At 36.7% G+C, this 23,136-nt stretch overlaps 1 protein-coding gene across 4 annotated transcripts in view; it reads right to left on the bottom strand.

Moving 5' to 3' along the window:
• Positions 1–23,136, bottom strand: part of LOC150095660 (protein GUCD1) — a 171,438-nt gene that overhangs the window by 67,515 nt on the left and 80,787 nt on the right. For all 4 annotated transcript variants that reach the window (XM_090409999.1, XM_090410000.1, XM_090409997.1 and 1 more), the window contains one exon: positions 158–257. In XM_090409999.1, coding sequence (XP_090266125.1) covers positions 158–257 — 100 coding nt within the window. The remainder of the gene's footprint in view (positions 1–157; positions 258–23,136) is intronic.

Genomic DNA, 23,136 nt, shown 5'->3' with positions numbered 1-23,136 from the left:
ACATAAAACTGACCTTGAACACATCTAGTGATAGTTATACATCAAAGTATAAATATGAATTATTTGGGTAATTTGTGGACCTCATGCTATTGCCATCCTAGATGGACTAAAGTCTCCTGGTGGTAGAAGTGTGACGATGATAATAATAATAAATTACCTCTTCTGAATATCCTGGGTTGACACCAAGAGTAGTAGTACAGTACAGATGCGGTATCCTAAATCGGTGCATCAGATAAGCCAAATCAATAGTCCAAGTGCTAGAAATAATTGAGAAATGTATATCAATGTCCAATGGAGTATGCAACATTTTTTTTTTTTCAAAGTAAATCTCATTCAGTACAGGTAACCCTCGTATAACACGAATGTTAGGTTCCATAGAAATGCCGCGTTATATAAATCGCGTTATGCAAGACTTAGATCGCATAGAAAAAGTAGGGTTATGTTCCCAAATCTTTTTTTTTTAGATTATATAAACAACAATGACATATCCAACAAAAATATATTTTTATTTAATTCAGGTAATTCATGTAAGTTAAGAAAACATAAACTATTAAACAAATACACAGTATAAAATTATAAAAAATTATAAATTGTACGTAAACTTCATTGCACATAATACATAAATGTTTTAGGCAAAATAAAATAAAGTGTATATTTTAATTGTCATCAGTCTTCAAAACTAACATTCTGTAATGTTTTGCTATTTGTATACGAAGTAAGCTCACTTTCATTCTCTTTATAACCAAAAGAGTATTTATTTTGCCGGCCTGGTTGGCCGAGTGGTCAGCATATCCGCTCTCCAGCCAAAAGGCTACGGGTTCAAATCCCGCTGTGGGCATGAATGTTTGTGATTGTCTGTGAAAGTACTAGTGGTGATAGATGGCGTTGGTGTTAGATGATGAAGGTTGGCGGAGTAGTGAGAAGAGTTGTAGAGTAGATGCCCTCCCTCGATGAGTCTTTGGACTCCCTGTAGGTGTGATGTAATAATAATAATAACATTGCATAGATGTTCTTTATTTACGAGTGGCGGACGCCATCATCACTTAAAATCTTTTGGACAGCATTTGTATAATTCACATTGCATACTTCGGTTGCTTTAGTTATCAAGAAGTCAGTAATAAGATCTTGCTTATCACTACGCTGCAATTTTTTTTATTAACTTCATAATACGGAGCTAAACAAATATCCAATTTTCTCATGAATTTTCCGGAGTGCTCCATTGAGAGATCATTAACCATAAAATAACTTTCTTGCCAAGTTCAATCCTGCTAATTTCTTTAAACTGAATTCTTTAACGGATTAATCAGAATCTTCGGCAAAACGTTCCCGCCATTTGGTTCGATGTCATCTATTAATTGTACCAGTTTCTCCTCATTTAAATCTATTTTCCCATCAATTAATTCACTAATTTCGTTTACAACCATATCGCAAAAGCGCTCTAAGTGGCCATTACTATAAAAATAATTTTTTTACATAAAAAAGCATTACATGTTGTATGTAACTCACCAGAAAATAAAGTGTTCAGCTTGAGATTAACGCACTTATGACTTTTAATGCGCTTTCCTGACAGAAAACAAAGACAATTTTCAACAATAAACACTCTACACGGTAAACAATTGACACACATGCGTGCTAAAGGGTATTTCTCCTAATATAATTCGCTACTTATAACTACATGCGCGACAAGGGCAGATGCAAATTTAACAAAGATAAAATTTGATTTTTAAGTCGCACGTTGAAAAATATATGAAAAGATAAAGGGTTACTACAGTTTGTAGACTGTTTTATATCGAAATACCGTGTTGTTAAAGTACCATGTTGAACAAGGATTACTACAATTTATAGACTGTGTTGTATAAGTACTGCGTTATACAAGGGTTACCTGTATTTATGTTAAAAAAAGACTTCTAGTATATGAACTGTCATTTCTTACAATTAAATCCTAAGATAAATTTGAGTTTGAAAGTTATCTAGAGTTAGAGTTATCTAGTATATGAAGTGTCATTTCTTACAATTAAATCCTAAGATAAGTTTGAGTTTGAAAGCCATTTATATTTCATATTTATTATTTATGTTCTGTGCCTGAGATGTATATATTGGCCAGTTCTGGTTATTTTGTATGGCAAAACACTTTCTACCTACAAAAAGAAGGCACAGCCATGGACTCGCCATTATCCCCCCCTCCCACTGCAAACTTTTATATGGAACATTTTGAGCAACATAGATTTCTCTCCTTTAAAATCCAAAGTCTGGCTTAGATACGTTGACAATGTTTTTGCGATCTGGCCCCATGGCCACCAGACACTTTCCTTAGCCACCTAAACAAACAACAAAAATGCATACAGTTCACAATTGAGATTGAAAAACAGAACACACTTCCGTTTCTAGATACACTTGTCACGTCTTCCTTCTGGCAGTCTTTCCTTCACATAAAAGTTTACAGAAACCGACACATACTGGCCAATATATACACATAAACTCCTACCACTACCACCCAACACAAAAACTAGGCGTCGTTAATACTCTAAAAACAGGGCTTTGAAGATCTGCTCCAATGAACATGCGCTGAAAGATGAATTTAAACTTATCGGCAATACTTTTCTAAAAAATGGTTACAGCCAAAACACTATTAACAAAATTCTCTACAAGACCTCAATAAAAAACAAAGATAAACCAGACTACAATAAAACTATAACCATTCCTTACATTAAAGGGACATCAGATAAAATAAACAAAATACTACAGAAATACAACCTCAAAGCTACCTATAAACCTCCTGCAAAATTAAAAAGCTTACTCAACTCATCCAAAGACCCATTCCCTCCACTGGCCCACCCTGGAGTATACCGTATTTATTGCACCTGTTACCATATATAGGGAAAACAAGATACACAATTCCTATCAGACAAAAGGAACATAAACGACATAATTAAATATAATAATTATGGTGAAGCTGGCCTTTCTGATCATGCCCTGAACACTCTACATACAATTGACTGAAAAAGCACCAGATGTTTACATCACACCAAAACATGGTATGAATGCAAATTTAAGGAAACCTGTGAGATTCTTACCAACCACCCCAATCTGAACAATGATGGTCTAAAAATCCCAAGCATATGGAAGGCACGTATTCTACCCACAGAACCTTTTCCCTAAGAGTTAACTATAAACAGAAATGTAGATTGATGAAAAGCCAAAACGGCTATTTTTTTTTTCTGGCGAGGTTGATATAAGTTAAGGGGATAAAAATCCCTTATTGTTTTTCAGCCAGTAGGACCTTACTGGCTGAAAAACAATAAGGGATTTTTATCCCCTTAACTTATAGGAATGTAGATTATTCAGAATCCTAAATCTAATAATATAACAATTGTCATGTTAAAAATAGGACATCATTGTTACTGTAAGAAAACTATCTATATGAAAGAATGTTTCTCTCATTTTTTTTTTTTCCCTAGAGGTCATGCCAGTAGAATAACCAGTGATCAAATCATTGTTTCTTTAGCTTACTGTGTGTAATGTAACTCAGCTTGTCCTTGTATATTTGTATATACTCCAGATGATGACCTTAATATGAAGGTCAAATCAGGAAATTAAAATAGTTATTTATAACACGGTTGTAAACTCCATAATTTCTAAAATGAGTAATATCGCTGCATTTTTATTTTATTTTATTTGATCCACAAATAAAAGGCCACAAGACCTATGGTGCCATGTGTGGGCAAGTGTTCACATTTTGCTTGAACAACTGAGAGTTGTAATCTTTGGGGAAGGCACAGTAGGAGAGACTGTATCAAAGGACAGAAGTAGATGGAATGAAAGAGTGGCTGTAGAAGAAGCACAAGGCAGAAAGTGAACATCTGTGAGAGAGATCATTAATTAGCCAGATTGCTCAATTTTATCCAGAAGAGGCAACCTTAGAGGATTTTGTGCACCACCAAAATATGGTAGCAATATTCCATGGCTGGGCAGATTGAGAGTTAACAGCTGTGGAGATGTGAAGTAGTGTCTTGTGCGAAAAGTACACAAAGTTTTTTGGCAGTTACAGAACATATGGTTGAAATGTGGTTGTGCCAGGAAAGATCAGAGGTGCAGGTCAGTCTAAGAAGAGAAATCTGTGTTTGAATTGGGATATCTAGTTGATATGCACATAAATTCTGTTGTATTCGCATGCTCTATATATACGTGTGGGGGTGTACACGTGCGCTAGTGGTGGTAGATGGCACTGTATGTTGATGGTAGTGGTGTCGCATTGTTGAAGGATTAAGATAGTTGTAGTAGAGAAGGGTTATCACCCACAATGAGGCTGTGGAAGTGTCACGCAATAATATTTCTAGCCAGCTCCATGTCTTGAAATACATGCAACGCATGTATTGTACATGTGACGCTGCTAGTAAGGTTAACATATCATCTCATCCATTCCATCCAGTTTGACTAATCAGTGTTAAATGATCCGGCAATTAATCATATAAAATTTACCGTCTCACCTCTTGGTTTATGCTGTGTTATGTTGAAGTGCATATGCAGACCATATAAAACTGTCATCATAAACCATAAAACTTGGTTTATGTTGGAGTACTACTTATCTCTACTACACATTTGAACCTTGTGTGAAATGTTCACAAGATTCATAGCTACCTGCATGCAGTGTATAGAACTTTTCTCTCCAAATAAGTTTCAGTCTTTTGTGGAATGGAATGCTAAGTGATTATGTTTTTCTTTTTTAAATCTAAATATCTGATCAAATTCTTGCCAACATGCATATTTCCCCTACAAAATAAATGCCATACACACAATAGAATTGTGGACACCTGATTATTTCATTGGTCTGTGCGAAAGTTTTGGGGATATAAGAATAAAAGATATTTTAAGGGCATGGAGATCCGATTTTATTCTTTAAAATACGTGCTAAGTTGCCTGTTAAATTCTTTACATGAAAGGTCAGATGATCCTCGTAGATGTGAAAGTTGCTGACTAACATTTATTGATTTCTGATCTTTTTTTTTTTTTGAACTAGTATTATAACTATTTCTCATTATTTCTGTTTATATTTTTCTTTCTTATATAGCATAAGAACTGATTCCGATTACAGATAAAAACAGTGCATCCAAATAAAGTAGCAATCATGTTATCAACTCTGAACTCAAGTGTGAGCTTAATTCTAGAATTAATTGTTGAAGTAGTCCATGAACATCCATAGCTCTTCTTATGTTTCTCATCTTATGTATGACTTTCTAGACTCATGTTAATATAGTCTTACAAATCTCAGAGAAATTACAAATCAAACATAATGAATTTCAAATAAACTTATTTTACTATCAAGAGACAGGGATAACAACATTATTCAAAATTCATTACATTGAAAAATAATTTCCATACTAAGAAAGTTAACAAAATATTGGACAGTATCAGGAAATAGTGTTCAATCTGTCTGGAACGTAAGGTTGAAAATTACAGAACTGCAATGTATATATATAATTAAATACTCATCAGGATAGCAGGCTTAAAATTTTTTATATATGATTTGAAATTATTCAGAGCGACTTTTCAACATCAGCATTTTCATTGTTTTTTTAATAACTATCATGATTTCTATTTTAAAAAAAGTACTGTACTCAACAAACTCTACCAAAGAAGTGGTACTTCTGTAAAAGTATGTCAAGAGTTATTGCAAGCCCTATGAAATGTCATCCATTTTTGGCTTATGTTTTGCAGACAATAATGTTGTTGTGCTTAAGTTTTCAACTACAAATACGAGAAAATTTTTCGGTCTGAAAAATTCTTGGCCTCGACCATAGATGGCAACACTATCGGCAAGATTTTTTTTTTCCTAAGTTGGTACATCTGTCATAAGTATCCATGTGAAATTGCAAGTCATTCTATCAAGTAGTTTGTTTTATACAGCTGTCTGAAGCAAAAGTGTTGTCTGTATCCCTTGAAATGGATAAAATTGAGTATTGTGCGGTTATAAAATTCTTTGTGCAAGAATGTTTAACGGCAAAAGAAATTTATTCGAAGTTCATAAAAGTTTATGGGCACTCTTCTCCGTTGTTTTTGACAATTAAGAATTGGGCTGCCGAGTTTAAACATGGCCGTACCAGACTTGAAGATGATCCACGTGAAGGACATCCAAAAATTGTAACAACACCAGAAATCACTGTTCAAGTGATATTGTGACCGGCGAGTCAGAACGTGAAATTGCTAAGACTATAGGCATTTCAAAAGAAAGTGTAGGATATATTTTGCATGAAGAATTGCAAATGAAAAAGCTTTAGGCAAGATGGGTGCTGCGCTTGCTCACAGCTGATCAAATATGCACTCGCATGAAAATCTCTGAACAGCTGTTTTAACAAGAATAAAATTTATTTTGTGCATCGATTTATTACTATGGTTGAGACTTGGTTTCACTATTATTATCATTATTATTACAGGCTACTCCAGGGAGTCCTTAGACTCATCGAGTGAGGCCCTAAACATCATGTTCACACAACTGTTCAACATTCTCACAGTATCTATCATACCTTGCCTTGAACTCGCTCACTGTCATAGCACCCACAACAGACTCTGGCAGCTTATTCCACTCATTTACCACTCTAAAAGTAAAGAACCCAGCTCTAACACCCCTGCTAACCATGCTCTTGCCCAGCTTCCATGGGTGTCCCCTAGTTCTCCCACCACCAGTCCTGATCTCAAAAATATCCTCTGAATTAATCCTATAGAATCCTTTTAGCAATTTGAATGTCTCAATCATATCTCCCCTTTTCCGCCTATCAACTAGTTTCTGCAACCCACAAATCTTCAACCTGTTCTCATATGGTTCATTCCATAGACCTGCTATCATCTTAGTCACTCGCCTCTGGATCCTCTCCACCTCCTCCCCATCAAGAAGGAACCAAGGTGACCAAATCTGGGCACAGTAGTCGAGATGAGGTCTTATCAGGGCTCGGTACAGAGGTACAATAACTTGCTTGTCTCTGCTCGTCAAGGTATTTTTCAACAACCAAGTGAGTTGATGAGCTGATTTAGCTACTTTCGCAATGTGCCCCTTAAACTTCATCTCCCTATCCACCAACACTCCCAAGTCCCTGGCCTCATCAATCTCCTGGAGTACAGTTCCACCAATGTGGTATACTGCTGCTAATCTTTTCACTCCGAAATGCATAACCTTACATTTTGTCACATTAAATTGACATCCATTCTCCTTAGTCCAGAACTCCAATCTATCTAAGTCATCTTGCAAGACTTTGACATCTTCTGCATTCACTATCGCCCTACCCAACTTTGCATCATCAGCGAACAAATGAACTGTCCCACTTAGACCCTTCCCTATATCGTTAATGAACAGATTAAACAGCAGTGGTCCAAGAACAGAACCCTGTGGCACACCACTAGTCACAGGCCGTCTTTTGGACTCTACTCCTGAATAAACTACTCTTTGATATCTCTCCATCAACCACCCAGCTATCCATCTCACCAATCCTATATCCATTCCCATATGTTGTAGTTTACGGATTAGAATTCCATGTGGTATCCTGTCAAACGCCTTTGCCAGGTCCAGCAGTATCACTGTAAACCCATTTCCCTTATCCAGTTCAGCCGTCACCTTGTTATAAAACTTGAGCAAGTTACTGAGGCATGATCTACCCTTCACAAAGCCATGCTGTCCTCTGTACAGTATCTCATTTTCATCAGTCCATTCCTGTATTTTTCCCTTGACTACTTTCTCCAAGACCTTGACAACGACTCCTGATATGCTGATCGGTCGGTAATTTGAACCATAGTCTTGGATCCTCCTTTATGCAGTGAAACTATTTTCCCCTCTTTCCACGCCTTCAGGACCAAGCCAGACCCGAGACTCAGATTAAACAACATGGTCAAGGGCACTGATAATTCCTTAGCCGCTTCATGCAAGACCCGTGCCGGTATACCATCCAGTCCCACAGATGTATTCACATTAAGGTTCTGTAATAGACTATTCACCTCCACTTCATTCATCACAATTCCCGTATAAACTAATGGTTCCTTCATTGTTTCAACGTCACCACCTGGATGATATACTTTTGCAAAGTGCTCGCTCAGTAACTCCACTATATCGACTGGTTCAGTGAACTTTTTTTTGCTGTTTTTACCACACTCGTTACCCTTCTAGCCTGTACTTTATACCGTTCGTGTGCCTGCAGGTCACCCCTTTCTTTAAATTCCCTCCATAGTTGTTTCTTTTTTTGCAGCTCAAGCTTAATGGTGTTATTCATCCATTTAACCCCTACTTGTTTCACTATTCGGACCTTAGGTATACAATCAGCCATAACCTCCTGTAAATGCTCTTTGACCACTTCCCATGCTCTATCGACGTCCAGCCCTTGCAGTTGTACATGCCATGGCACTGATCCAAGCAATCTCCTAAGCTTGTCATACTTGCCAGCACGGTAATTCCACATATACCCTGTCTTAATCACAAATTGCACACCTTTAGCCACCTCCCAGGTCAAGACCTTATGATCACTCTCACCAATAGGTGGCAACATGGTCATATTCATTACAGTCAAATTTTGAGATGCAATTACCAGGTCAAGCACTCTCACACCCCTAGTATTTTCAATTACATGCTGTTTCAGATAGTTATCCCTTAATAATTGAATAAAATCCATTTCCTTCCTCACATGTGTCCTCTCCTCCTTCCAATCAATGTTACCATAGTTGAAATCCCCCATAATAATTACCCTCCTTCCACTCATTTCATCAATTTGTTTATGCATACCATCTCCCATCATATTACACACCAGAATCCAAACAGTCGTCAAAACAGTAGATAAAAGCCAGTTGTTCGGTGCCAAAGAAGACAAAGTCGATTCCATCAGCAGGAAAAGTCATGGCATCGGTATTTTGGTATGCTAAAGGCATTTTTTAAAATTGATTATCTTCAAAAGGGTAAAACAATAACCGGGGAATATTATTCCGATCTTTTAACCAGACTAGACAAAAAAATTTGGGAGAAAAGACCTGGTTTGCTGAAGAAAAAAACCATCTTTCATCACGACAATGCACCTGCCTACAAAGTTGTTTTGGCAATGGGAAAATTAAGGGATCTGCACTATGAACTGTTAGAACATCCACCATATTCCCCAGATTTGGTTCCCTCTGACTTCTATCTCTTCCCAAAACTAAAACTCTTCCTTGCCGTTCAGCATTTTCCTTCAAATCAAGAGGTGATTGCAGGTGTAGACAGGTATTTTGCAGATCTTACTAAGAACCACTACAGGGACAGGATAATGGCGCTAGAGCATCACTGGAATAAATGTATTAGTCTTAAGGGAGATTATGTTGAAAATTAAAAATAATTTTGAAATTATAAATTTGTTTTTCATTGTTAGGCTGAGAGTTTTTTGGCCTAACAATAAAAAATGAACTTTTCAGCCAGAAGCAGTTATTACTATAAATAAATTCAAAATGTTTCACTTTTTTTTTTTTTGCCCCTACTGAAAACAAAACTGTGATAGCTCAAAGAATATTAGTCCAGATTCCACATGCAAAATTTTTACATCCCACCAGCCAGAATTTGTGAATAACTGATTTATGGATGGACAAAACAAATCTGCTTTTGAATTTTGCAAAATACACATAAAAATGAAGTGGGTATATCAATATTTTCAGAACATGAACAAGAAAACAGTAAGAATTCTAGCCCTTTACAAAATACCTTAACCATCATATCCAAATGGTTAGTTTATACTCTAAGCTTGAGTAAAACAAGTATTTTATTGAATAGTTCTGGTCTCCATTTCCAGCTGAAACAAGTAAACATATGTTATATATAGATATAGGAAAAAAAAAAAAAAAAAAGAAATAGCAAGATACCTACATATGGAGTCATATTATCATTATTATCCTACACAGATGCCCAGAGGAAAAGAGCATGTGCCATTTCAAGTAATGAGATGGGCATAACATGTTCGCAATGAACTAAAAAAAAATCATTCTTGTTCTCTAATGGTTTTGTATCTTTATGCTTATAAGTTTCACATATTTAATTTCCAATATTCACAGTTATTTAATGATCCTGTTAACAAAGATCATGAGGAAGCTGTTCACAGAAATAGCAAAACTTGCAAAATATAAAAAATTTATATATGTGAAAAAGTACTGTACAACATTTTTACAATGAAAAGCAAACTATTAACCTTTTCTTCCCAGTCTTCCTTTTTACAATATCTAAATCTCTACACAAAATGGGATCCTCCAACCAAAATGTTATGGTTTTAAATCCTAATCCTACTGAGGCATTGATGTTTGTGAATATTTTTAGGTGGTAGATGAATTATTTCTCAGTGTGAAATCACCACCATGCTTACTGATGAACTCACAGCCAGAAGTTCATGTTTGGTCTATAGAGCACAGAGTTTCTGAATCATACATCCTTAGTCCACCAATGGTACTAATGTTATGATAGGTTTAAAACCTTTTGTGGGTGCAGAATAATAAACATATTACACATAGTAACTCAGTATCCAAGAAATTATCTTTTCTTTTTCACTCCACACAATGCCTGACTTCTGAACAATTATAAAACTCCAAACAAAATAACAAATCACTGAATCATTGAACAGTATTCTCACCTTTAGGGTGGTGTTCCTAAGGGCACCTGAAAACCCATCATCTCTGTGCAGAAGAGAGCTAAGAGGTTGATTAATAACAACTCTCACCAATCTGGGCCTCTAATGGAATGGTCATGTGCCATACAATCTCTACCAGCCACATCGACTCCACTCCGTCTTCCTATAGAATGGCTTGTTTCCATTCACATGGCTCTGATAAACCTGGAAAATACTGCTGCAATAAAAATACTATTTCCCTAATTGAAGAAACTACCAAGTAGACCTCTAGGTGATAGAGACCTTTTTATGCTATGCCACAGAATGCCAGAGACTGTTCCTGCTGTTATCTTTTTGTACATTCCTCTAGCCACTCTCTTAGTCACATGTGTTTTGGAACTACAACCAAATGAGATGATCTTACTCATTTCTACTCTTCCTTTCCATAGTGTGTTTACTGATTCTGCTATTCTGATCCAAACATCTGCTTGGCTTAAAACACTGAAATAATTCTTGCTAAAATGAAGGCTTTCATCTCCATTCCATTCAAAATCCCTATCCAGACTCTGTTCTTCAACAAGTATGTCAGTCCAAGGAAAAAACCCAGTATATCACACTGGTTTGAGCAAAAAATTCCATATTCACAATCAGCCTACACTACAATGGTAACAGCTGAAGAACCAAAAGCCATCAAATCCAACTATGCAAGGGCCAAGTGCAGAAAACCTGACTACTTCTTAAATGGTAACTGATAAAATCCTAACACTACAAAAAAAAACAAATTAGTCTTCTTCTGTGACTCCTTCATAGGCAACCAAGATAAATCACTTTTTACTAAGCCAATAAAAGCTCATGCCTCTTTTTGGACTTTCAATAGCAAGACAGGTGATTAATCTTGGTTGTTTATGAAGCAGTCACAGAAGAAGAACATTAACTGTCTTACTATTGAAAGAAAGCACAATATGCTTTCTTTCGATAGCCTCTTTCTTTCATAGCCTCTCCCACTCTAATGTCAATCTCACCTTCCTGTAGTCCATCCTGTTCTATAAGTACAAACGAGGCACTGGCGACTGAGTATGGGCTGTATAACCCTAACAGAGTAAATGCTGTTAGACCTGCCTGTCTAGAGGCATTAGGTAGCAGCCCTACCACTGGACTTACCCAGCAACAGGTTAGTAACCTGCCCTGGGGAAATTCAAAATACTTTCAAGTCTCATCCAAAGAAAAGCCAGACAGACTATCAGGGAAAAGATCACAATTCATGAAACGGTAAACAAAATTGGAAAAAGGAACACATAATGAAGATTCCAACGTTGAATGTGAGAAGCATTGCACACAAAGAAGAACTTGATAAAGAACTAAACCAAGCTAACATAAAGATATATATAGTAACAGAAACAAAGAAAAAACAAAACGGTACAAAAGAAACAAACAACATATATACAAATCTACAGTGCAGTAAAAAAAGAAGAAAGAGCAAAAGCAGGTATAACGATTATGGTACATAAATCCCTAAAGAACAATACTGTATTTTACAACTATTTGAATGAAAGACTAATAGAAATTAGTCTTTCATTCAATAATTGGTGTATATGCACCAGAAGAAGGAAAAGAAGAAGACAGTAATATATTTTATTATCATTATCCCAAGACCTTATGTAGTCAAAGACTCATCTGGGAGGTCCTTTTATCACATACACAGCTCATCATACCGTGTCTTAAACACATTCAAACTCCTTGCAGACACCACACTCTCAGGCAAGGCATTCCAATCATTTACAACCTTCCCCTCACTTCCCTACTAACACCCTCTTTATACAGTTTCCGGGGATGACCTCTGGTTCTCCTCCAATCTCCCACTATTTTCTGTAGAATTTCTCCAGCATTGATCCCATAACAACCACTTACCAACTTGTAGGTAGGTCATATCTCCTCTCTTCCTCCTGTCCACCAGACTCTGCAAATTACATCTCAATCTTTCCTCATACTCGACATTCCAGAGGTCAGAAACTATCTTAGTCAATCGCCTTTGGACCCTTTCCAACATCTCTTCATTCTTCTGAAAACCAGCTGACCAAATCTAGGCACAATAGTCCATGTGTGGCCTAATCAAAGCCTTATACAACGGAACAAGAATCTCCCTACTTCTACACGTTAGTGTCCTCCGCATCATTCCCAGAAGCCTTTGTGTCGTCTTCACTAAATTTCAGATCCTTATCCACTATCACCCCCAGATCTCTTATTTCTTCCACCTCCAACAATATATCCTCACCAAGCATAAATTCTGCATCCCATCTTTGTTTTCCAAATTTTAAAACCTTACATTTTGCAACATTGAACTCACATCTCCATTTCCATGCCCAATCACTCAATTTATTCAAGTCTTCTTGTAAGGCCAAAACATTTTCACTACTTTTCATGGTTTGTCCCAACTTTGCATCATCTGCAAACAACTGAATATCTCCATCCAAATCTTCATCTATATCAAAATGAAAACTTTATTAATAAGAGACCATACAATTTAATGAATAAAATACAAATTGCCAACCAGTTTCTCTAGCTATTGTCTAGCATTATCAAGGCTGTACTGGTGTAAATACAAATGCACCAAGTTACATGAATACAGAAATGTTAGTACCTATTAGGCTGTTACATTTGATAATTCTCGTTTGGAAGTGTGCATGCGTTAGTCAGAATCCGATACATGACCACACTGATGTGTAGAAGTAGGGAGATTCTTGTTCCGTTGTATAAGGAATTTACTTAGGAATTTGATTAGGCCACACATGGACTAAATTCATTAAATCGTATGGTCTCTAATTAATAAAGTTTTCAGTTTTAATACATTAGACCAAATATGAACAATTTAACTTCACCTATATCGTTAACATACAAGTTAAATAGCAACAGCCCCAAAACAGACCCCTGAGGCACTCCACTAGTGACCTTTCTTTTCCTGGATATCGCTCCTCCATACAGAACTTGTTGATACCTATCAGAGAGCCACTCTCCAATCCAATGCACTAATCTAATATCCAACCCCATCTGCTCTAGTTTGACTATCAATTTATCATGAGGTACTCTATCAAAAGCCTTTGCGAAATCTAAGTATATTACTGTGTATCCTTCTCCTCTGTCCTAGGAAGCAGTCACTTTATTGTAATAAGTAAGTAGATTACTAAAACATGACCTCCTTTTAGCAAATCCATGCTGTCCATCAAAGATAATACCATTGTTGTCAACCCAACTCTGGATCCTAGTTCTCACAAGCTTCTCCAACAACTTAACCACAACACATGACACACGGATAGGCCTATATTTTGATGGTTGAGTTCGATCACCTCCTTTATGAAGTGGCACGATCTTGCCCTCCTTCCACTCCTTAGGGACTTGACCGAGTACAAGACTTGTATTAAAAAAATATGTCAAGGCAGGTGTCAACCCCCTGGCACATTCCTTCAGAATACATGGTGATATATTATCAAGTTCCACAGCCATATTAACATCTAGTTTACTCAACTCCCCATACACCTCTTGCTCACTTACAGTCAGTCTCTCCTCCCCATCATCTACTGCTCTCAATCTCTCCATGAAGTAACATTCACATGATTGAAAGACCTTTATGAATTGCTCATTAAGTATCTCCACCACACATTCTGCAACAGCTGTCTTTATACCATTTTCTCCTATCACTGTCATCCTTCTATAATCATTCTTTCTTTTGCTGGCTACATATCAAAAGAACTCCTTAGGATTCTTTTTGGCTTGATTAGCTAACTGCAGTTCATACCTCTCTTTAGTTACCCTCACTAACCAAGTCACCCTCCTTGCCTGGGCTTTGTAGACCTCATGGAATTGGTTACTTCCACTTCTCTTATGCTGCCTCCACAATGCCTTCTTTCTCTGTATCGCATGCTTAATCTCTTTATTCATCCATTTCACCTTGGAATACACTTAGACATTGCATCTACTAGATAGTTTTTGAAAATCCCCCAAGCTGCATTGATCTCTTTTCCAGCTAACTCCTCATTCCATGCTACACCTGAATGGAATGAGGAGGTCCTCACAATGCTGGCAACCACCCAGGTAATCACTTCATGGTTACTCTCACCAATTGGTGGATGATTTGGCACCTCATTTATAATTACATCCTCCGATGAGATGACCAAATCCAAGACCTCAATCCTCGCATGCCCTCTGTTACATACTGTCTGAGGTAGTTATCCCTCAAAAACTCAAGAAACTCATTTTCTTTACCTCTAGTTGCTATCTCATCATTCCAGTCTATATTGCCATAATTAAAATTGCCCATAATGATCACCCTTTTCTTATTTGCTTGACTAATTTGATTATACATTTCATTATCACCACCATCCACATTACCTGGTCTATAACAACATCCAACAAAGTATTTGATTCCATTCACCTCTATCTCACACCATACTGCCTCAAAACCACTGGCACTATTTCCTTCTTGCATCTCTACTTTGTATGGACATAACTCTTTCTCTATCATCAATAGCACTCCCCCTCCCTTTTTACCCCTTCTATCCTCACGAAACACATCATACCCTTCCATCTCTATTCCTGGCAGGATGTTGTCCTCTTCCAACCATGTTCCAAACAAGGCAGATGAAATGCTACCATTTCATCTGCCTTGTTTCTTATACTTCTAGCATTTGTATATAAACGCAACAGCTCATTTCTGGATCTACAGCTAGTTCCACTGATACCACTCACTCGATGTGATCTCTCCATGCTCGACTGGGGCCATTTCCCTTTATGCTTATTCATTTTAAAACCCTTTTCAATTCCAAATGTTTCCTCTTGATCCCAGGTCATCCCATTTCTTTCCTGTCTACGCATGCTCTCACCTCCTCGTGGAGCATCCACCTTTCTCATGCTGTGTACCCCTGTCCACTCTGAGCCTCCCCGTTTCCCTGCTCCTCTTGCACACCCATTCTCTCATTTTATATACTCATACCACTCACTTCCTCATTCATAACCACCTCTTCAATCTCTCCTGCTCTTCCACATCACTTCCCGCTTGATCTGATTCATTCTCTCTCATTCTACTCACTTCTTTACCTTCCAGCAGCAGTCTCTCCAAGCGACTCACACCATAACCATTCAAATGCAGTCCATCACTCCCATACAGTTCACTTCTTTCTTCAAACTCATTCCACACATTAACAAACTGTACTCCCATCTACTCACACATTTCAGCCAGCATTTCATTCATAATCCTTGCTCTCTGCCTCATCTCACCACAGTCATACCTAGGCAACATGCTGACTACCCTTTCTGCCACACTATTCTCTTTTATACTTCTAAGCAGCCTCCTGACATCCATTCTGACCTTGCTCTTTGTTAAATCATTCATGCAGATTAAAACGATCAACTCCTTTGCTTGCTCCACCCTCATATCCAATGCCTCAATCACTCTACTCATTTTACCGCATGGAAAACATACCTTGTGCATTGTATCATCCAGCACATTTTTAATTAATAATCGCCATATAACGCCACTTGATCATCTTTTGTTAACTCTTTTGTGCCATCATGATTAGTTTTGATAGTTTTTACCTGAATTTTCTTAATTTCATTCTGCATTCATTTCATCTCTTTCCTCATCCAATCCAATTCAACTTCCGAATCTCATGTCACATTTTCTCTATCATTCATTCTTTCTAATTTTCTAACTCTCGACACCCTCTTTTCACTTTCACTCTCATTCATCCTTCTGTGCTTCCGTACTTTCGGTCCAACATGCGTCCGACTTTCATTATCATTCATTCTTTCAATATTTTCCACTTTCGATTCCTGCATCACGCCATTTCCAGTTTCATTCATTCTCTTAATTCAGTTTCCTTCCGCCATTCTTGCCTCATGTTCGTCCTTATTAACATCCGTTATGGTTTTTAAATCACTCGTGTTCTTTTTTACTGATTTTTAACATTCTTTAGCCTCTCTTTCACACCATCCTTCTCTTTCAAACGTGCACTCATTTTCCCCATGACATTCTCGCTACTAACACTTTCTGTCATCAATTTCATATTTGCATTCATCAGTTCCTCGTTCAGGTCACACTTCGCACATACCCTCCTTCCATCTGCCCTAAACATCCACAAATCATTTATGTAATCGAAAGAATACATATAACACACCTCACACTTAATGAAACGACGAAAGTCTATGGTTAAAGTCATGGAATGACAAAGCCGCCACCATGTTTAATCTACCAGTTACCACTCTAAAGTCTAATAATAACAACAAATTTGTAATTAAGTTCAAGAAAAACAAACCCCCCCCCTACACACACTAATAATAATGGTAGTGCACAACCTTTACAGCAGCTCTTACTCAAACAAACACTCATATATACTTAATTATTCCAAGAATACTTATCTCAATCTGGAGTTCTTCTTACACACGTCTGCCACGCTTGACTCACGAGTGCCCCTTTTATAAAGAATTACAGAATACCATAGATAAAGCAAACAAAACTGACTATTTACTACAAGCAGGAGATTTAAATGCCAGAAGAGGAAACAAAAAAATACAAAACAAACATTGGAAAATATGCATGTAATCAAAATGGTCACAGACTGAGTGATTTTGTCATTTATAATATGAGAATAATGAATTCAGTGTTTAAACACAAGGAAATACATAAATATACTTGGTCAGTCATAGGATACAAATCAGTAATTGCCTATGTTATTGCAAATTTTAAATTAGCAGAGTTAATTTTAGATGCAAGAGCATATCGAGGCTTGGAATTAAACTCTGGTCATTATATGGTATCAGCAAAAATTCGATTTAAACCAAAGTGGCTAAAAACACATAAAATTGAAAATTCTTATCAGCCAAGCTAAAAAATTTCTTCATTACAGGATCCCCAAGTTAGACAACAATATCAAAAATGCACAAACTTAAAAACAGAAACCACACATGAATCAAGTGACAATGAAGATGAATGGGAAAATTTGAAACATATTCTCACAAAAGCAGCAAGCAACAGAAACCTTAGGAATAAAGCATAAATAGATTAGAAAAAGAGGACTAAGAGACTGGAACAAAGAAATAGAAAATATAATAAAAACAAAAAAGGACAGTTACCAGAAATAGCTAAATTCCAAAACAATAGAAGCAGAAGTAGAGTATAAAAGAAACAGTGCAATTGCAAAATGAGAAATAAGGAAAAAACATAGAGAGAGAGATGGAACAATTTCATAACAGAACTAGAAAAGGATTTATTTAAGCCACAACCCAAAACCTATAAAGTAATAAATTACATGAATAAAAAAATAAAAGAAAAGATAAAAATACAAACAATAGATTTAGAAAAATGGATGACCTATTTCCAAAATATCTGGCAGATGAGAACAACAAAATAAAATTTTATAAAACAAAGAATGACCTAATAGAAAATATCACAATGTTAGAACTGAAAAATACAATAAAGAAAATGAAAAATAGGAAAACATCAGGAGAAGACAATATAAATATAGAACTATACAAAAATGCAGGTGAAAAATTTAATGAAAGGCATCTGAAAATTTTTAATATGGTTTGGATGTCTGGAAAAAACTCTTAACTCTTGGAAAAAAACACTGGTTATCCCAATCTATAAAAAAGGAAATAAAGACAATTGCAATAACCATAGGGGAATTAGTCTGCTGAATACAGGATATAAAATATATGCAGGAATATTAAAAGAGAAGCTAATCAGTATTGTAGAGGACAAACTACTAGAAGAACAAAATGGTTTCCGAAAAGGCCGATCCTGCATAGATCCAATTTTTACTTTAAAATTATTAATAGAAAAGAAGTCTGTGCAGATAGCCTAGTGGCTTTGCACTTTGCAACCATATGCCTGGGGAAGGAGTGTCCTGGGTTCGATTCCCATCGGCGACGTGATGAGCTTGAGAATCTTCCTCAGCCATAGCAAAGTTAGCCAGTCTTGGGCATAGACAGCAGGGTTTTTCCCCCAGTTTATCTGGGGTTTTTCATCCCACCAGCAGGAAAACTGGCCCCGTGAACACACGGATCTATAGACATAAATACTTAACCCCCCCCCCATGAGGAGGATCAACTCACCCCAATAGGGATGGGGGAGAAAAGGGAGGAAACTCCATATGAATAAAAATAAATAAAAAAGAGAAGATAATTCCAAAAAAAAAAACACGTGGCCTTTATTGTTATGAAAGAGCCTTTGACAAAATTAGTAGACAAAAATTGATTAAAATATTAACTGATTTAAACATACCAAACCAATAAATTATATATTTAGTTTAATCCTTTATCCAAGTGTAAGCAAACATAGTTTGCACCTGAAGTATCTTCAGGACTGGGGCAACTCATGGCAAAGGTGGACTGATTTCTGATCACTTTCCTTAGTATTCCATAATGCAAAACACATCTCCTTGCAAACATGTATAATGCTATGCATTATGGGAAGGGTCACTACCCAGACCAGTTTCCCTGTAATAAGTGCAGAGTTACCGCCCCAAAACTCATGGGATCCCCCGGATCACCCAATAATGAGTGACCCACAGGATCAAAAACTCAGCTTTGTTCCCCTCAGTAACAGGCTCATCCTGTCGCTGAGAAGAACTCTCAGTTTGGCTCTACATCGTGGCAGGCTCACCCCATCATCAAGCAGAGCTGCTCATATTTCATCTGAGGGGTAACAGCAACTGCCATGCCTCAGTTAGCTTCATAGGCTACAGCATTGCCATTCATTACCCCCCCCCCACACACACACACCTAGGTAGCAGCAACAGCCATGCCTCAGTAAACTTCACTGGCTACAGCATTGCTATCCACCACTCAAGTGTCCAACCGGTTTCGACCTAGAGGTCTCATCAGTGGGAACCTGACCAAGTGGCCAGGTTCCCACTGACCAGGTGATACCAAGGTTGAAGCAATGCAGAAGTCATATTTCCATATGCCAGTTGCCAAAAGGTGTCACACCTTATTATTAAATTACTCTGGATTAGAGAAAGATGTTAGAAGTTTTTTCACTTGGTTAGACTATCAATTATATATTTAGCTTAATCCTTTATCCAAGTATAAGCAAACAAAGTTTGTACCTGAAGTATCTTCAGGACTGAGGAAACTCGTGGCAAGGGTGGACCGAGTTCTGATCACTTTCCTTAGTATTCCCATAATGCAAAGCACATCTCCTTGCAGACATGCATTAAGGGAAGGGTCATTACCAGACCGGTTTTGACCTTTATTGAGGTCTCTTCAGTAGTTGATCAGAACTAAGGTCACCTTTGCCACGAGTTGCCCCAGTCCTGAAAATACTTCAGGCGCAAACTTTGTTTGCTTACACTTGGATAAAGGATTAAACTAAATATATAATTTATAGTCTAACCAAGTGGAAAAAACTTCCAACATCTTTCTCTAATCCAGAGTAATTTAATAATAAGGTGTGACACCTTTTGGCAACTGGCATATGACTCCTGCATTGCTTCAACCTTGGTATCAGCTCTGGGTCTGGCTCCAACTGAAGAGACCTCAATAAAGGTCGGTTGAAACCGGTCTGGGTAGTGACCCTTCCCATAATGCATAGCATTATACATGTCTGCAGAGAGATGTGCTTTGCATTATGGGATACTAAGGAAAGTGATCAGAACTTAGTCCACCTTTGTCACGAGTTGCCCCAGTCCTGAAGATACTTCAGGCGCAAACTTTGTTTGCTTACACTTGGATAAAGGATTAAACTAAATATATAATTAATAGTCTAACCAAGTGAGAAAAAACTTCCAATACCAAACCATCTTTTTCAATCCATTCAAGAAATATATACAGGAAATAAAATAGCAGTTAAATTAGAACACATCCTAGAATAGAAAGATATATCAAGGAGTATGACAAGGATGTACTCTCTCACCTGCGCCTTTCAATATATATATAAATAAAATTATAACAATCTGGAAACAGTATAACCCATTTGGTATACAAATAACCTCAAAAATGAAGATAGATACACTACTATTTGCAGATGATCAAATAGTATTAGCTACATCAGAATATGATTTACAAAGATCATTAAAATCATTAAATGATATCTCAAAACAATATAATATGACTATCTAAAAAAATAATAATAATGGCATTCAAAGGAGAAAATCCAATAAGAAGTAAAATAGTGACAGAAAATAAAATATTAGGACAAGTAAATACTTATACTTGGGATGTGATTTATCACATGAAGAAGAAAAAGACAGACACTAAAATACCACTTTGTCAAAGTAAATGGCATAATAAATAATATATTTAAGCCATCCCTAGTACAAAATACACACTAGAATCAGACTATATAATGTCTTGTCAAAACCAACTCTACTATATGGAAGCGAAACATGGACCATAAAAAGGAAAGATGAAAAACTAATACAAACAGCAGAAATGAAGTTTCTCAGAAAAACAGTGGATATACCAAGTAGGACCATAAAACATTTATACTTTCCAGCAGACTGTAGATTCTAATCCCACTTTCGCATTGATGTCTCTGAAAGGCTTTATACAGTAGACTATTTCTAGCACTTGAGTGTGAGTGGAAGACTGAAGCTGCTCAAAAAAAAAAAAAAAAAAAGATGCTTAGGCTCTAGTAGAACAGGAATTCCAGATTATTTAATCTATTAATCCATGACCTACCTACAGCTGTTGTTTTGGAATTACAGTTGAAGCAACTAAAGATATGAGGACAGGTCTGTGTTTTGGCAACTTTAAAATTCACTAAATTATCTTCATCACCCCCCCCACACACACACACACACACAAATGGCTAGAACATTTAAATCAAATGGACAACAGCAGACTACCAAAAATATTCTACAGTTACAAAATATGTGGAAAAAGAAGAATCAGAAGACCAAGAAAGAGATGGCATGAGACCGGAGTAATAACCACAGAAGATCTTGATACTTGAGCCATTTAAGTCCATACGGTTTTGTGAATGAAGAAAAATAGCATCCTGACATCATCAAAACTATAAAAAAGGATCTGATGTTACTGAGATAAGATCACTAATACATAGCAGAAAGAGTGTAGGTGAAAGCACAGAACCATTGGGTATTCCAGCAGTGATGAAAAAATCAGAGTAGAAGAAACCATTCACCAACACACAATGAATGATCAGAGAAAGAGGAAGCTGGCAACACAATTGTTTTGATCTAGTCTCTCTTTGCAGCTTGAAAAAAAATAAAGCTGAAAAAAAAGACTAGATCAAATGCCTGGGAAATATTAAGAGCATCTACATGAGATTCTCAAATCTTTCCACAGGCTGTATCCAAAAGTGGGTAAGGATAGTAAGGAAGTATGCTAAACAACAAGAATGGCAGAATCCATGTTGGTGATCAATAATTAACTGATGGTCTCTAGAGAGTAAAGTTGGTTGGTAATAACTTTTTCCATTTTGACATATTAGAGCAAGGGCAATGAGAAAATAGTTCGATGGCTGGTCCATCCCCCCCCCCCTTTTTTTTTTTTTAGGAACAGGATGAATAAAAGCATGCTTAAAACTGCTTGTAAAGGTGATGCATCTAAAGTACAAAATCTTAGTACAAATTGAGGGATACTATGTGAGATAGAGGACTTATTAGTATCAAGGTTTTTAAATATTTTTTCTGATGACTTCCTGTTGAACAATTAAAGGAAGTATACTAAGGGTGATTCATGGAACAGTAGGGAGAAAGATTTGCATTATCTATATTAATGAGAGCTAGAGGTAAAGACCAATGCTAAGAGGTCTGCTTTATCTTTAGGAGAGAAGGGGGGGCATAAGTTTTGTCTAACAGCTTTGCCAAGGGATGGAGATTTGACCACTTCAACAGGAGGCCTTTAACAAAACCTGCTTTAGAGTTGATTATTCTGTAGTTGTTATGGGATGCAATGTAAGATAAGCGAGGGTGGAGATTTTAACTTGAGTCACTGAGTGTATACTACATTTTAAGCTTGGACTTTGGCACAATTCTTTGTAAGCCAAGGCTTGAATAAGGATTAGGGATTTTGAATGCAGTGGATAATAAAACACTCATCTCTGCTAGAATAATTTCAGAGCAAAAATTATCACTCCATGGAAAAGAAACACAGAAATCTCAAAGGTTATCTCAATTGACACTACTGCAGTGCTATATGATAAAAGGCTAGGACAATCTCTAGAAAAAAGAAACATGCACAAGGTTGTAGTCAGAGGTGCCATGTGGAGAGCTAACATTAACAGTGTATATTTAGTGGGAGAACTGGTTAAGAAAAGATCCAAGGTATTGGAAGAATCATGAGGATTCTTGAATTTTGGTAGATAGGTTAAAAATGTGTTAGATCATTAGGCAGCAAACAATTCAGCTTCTAATCCAGCTTGACATGAAATTAGAGAAGGGGAGCTTCGGAATTGTGGATGATGAAATCAGCTAGATCACTTTTTTAGTGATTAGACTGTATGTAATCAACTTTGTTTACTAGAGAACTTTTCATTATAAAAAATTACTTAGGGCATTTCAGGGAAATTTTTTTTCTTGAACTCATTCAAGCA

Source organism: Typopeltis vanoorti, chromosome 20, assembly GCF_054136105.1.
Source record: "Typopeltis vanoorti isolate ZY-2024b chromosome 20, IOZ_Tvanoo_1.0, whole genome shotgun sequence".
Taxonomy (NCBI): domain Eukaryota; kingdom Metazoa; phylum Arthropoda; class Arachnida; order Uropygi; family Thelyphonidae; genus Typopeltis; species Typopeltis vanoorti.
Note: the sequence above shows the minus strand (reverse complement) of the source record. Positions and strands in the feature narration are given on the sequence as shown.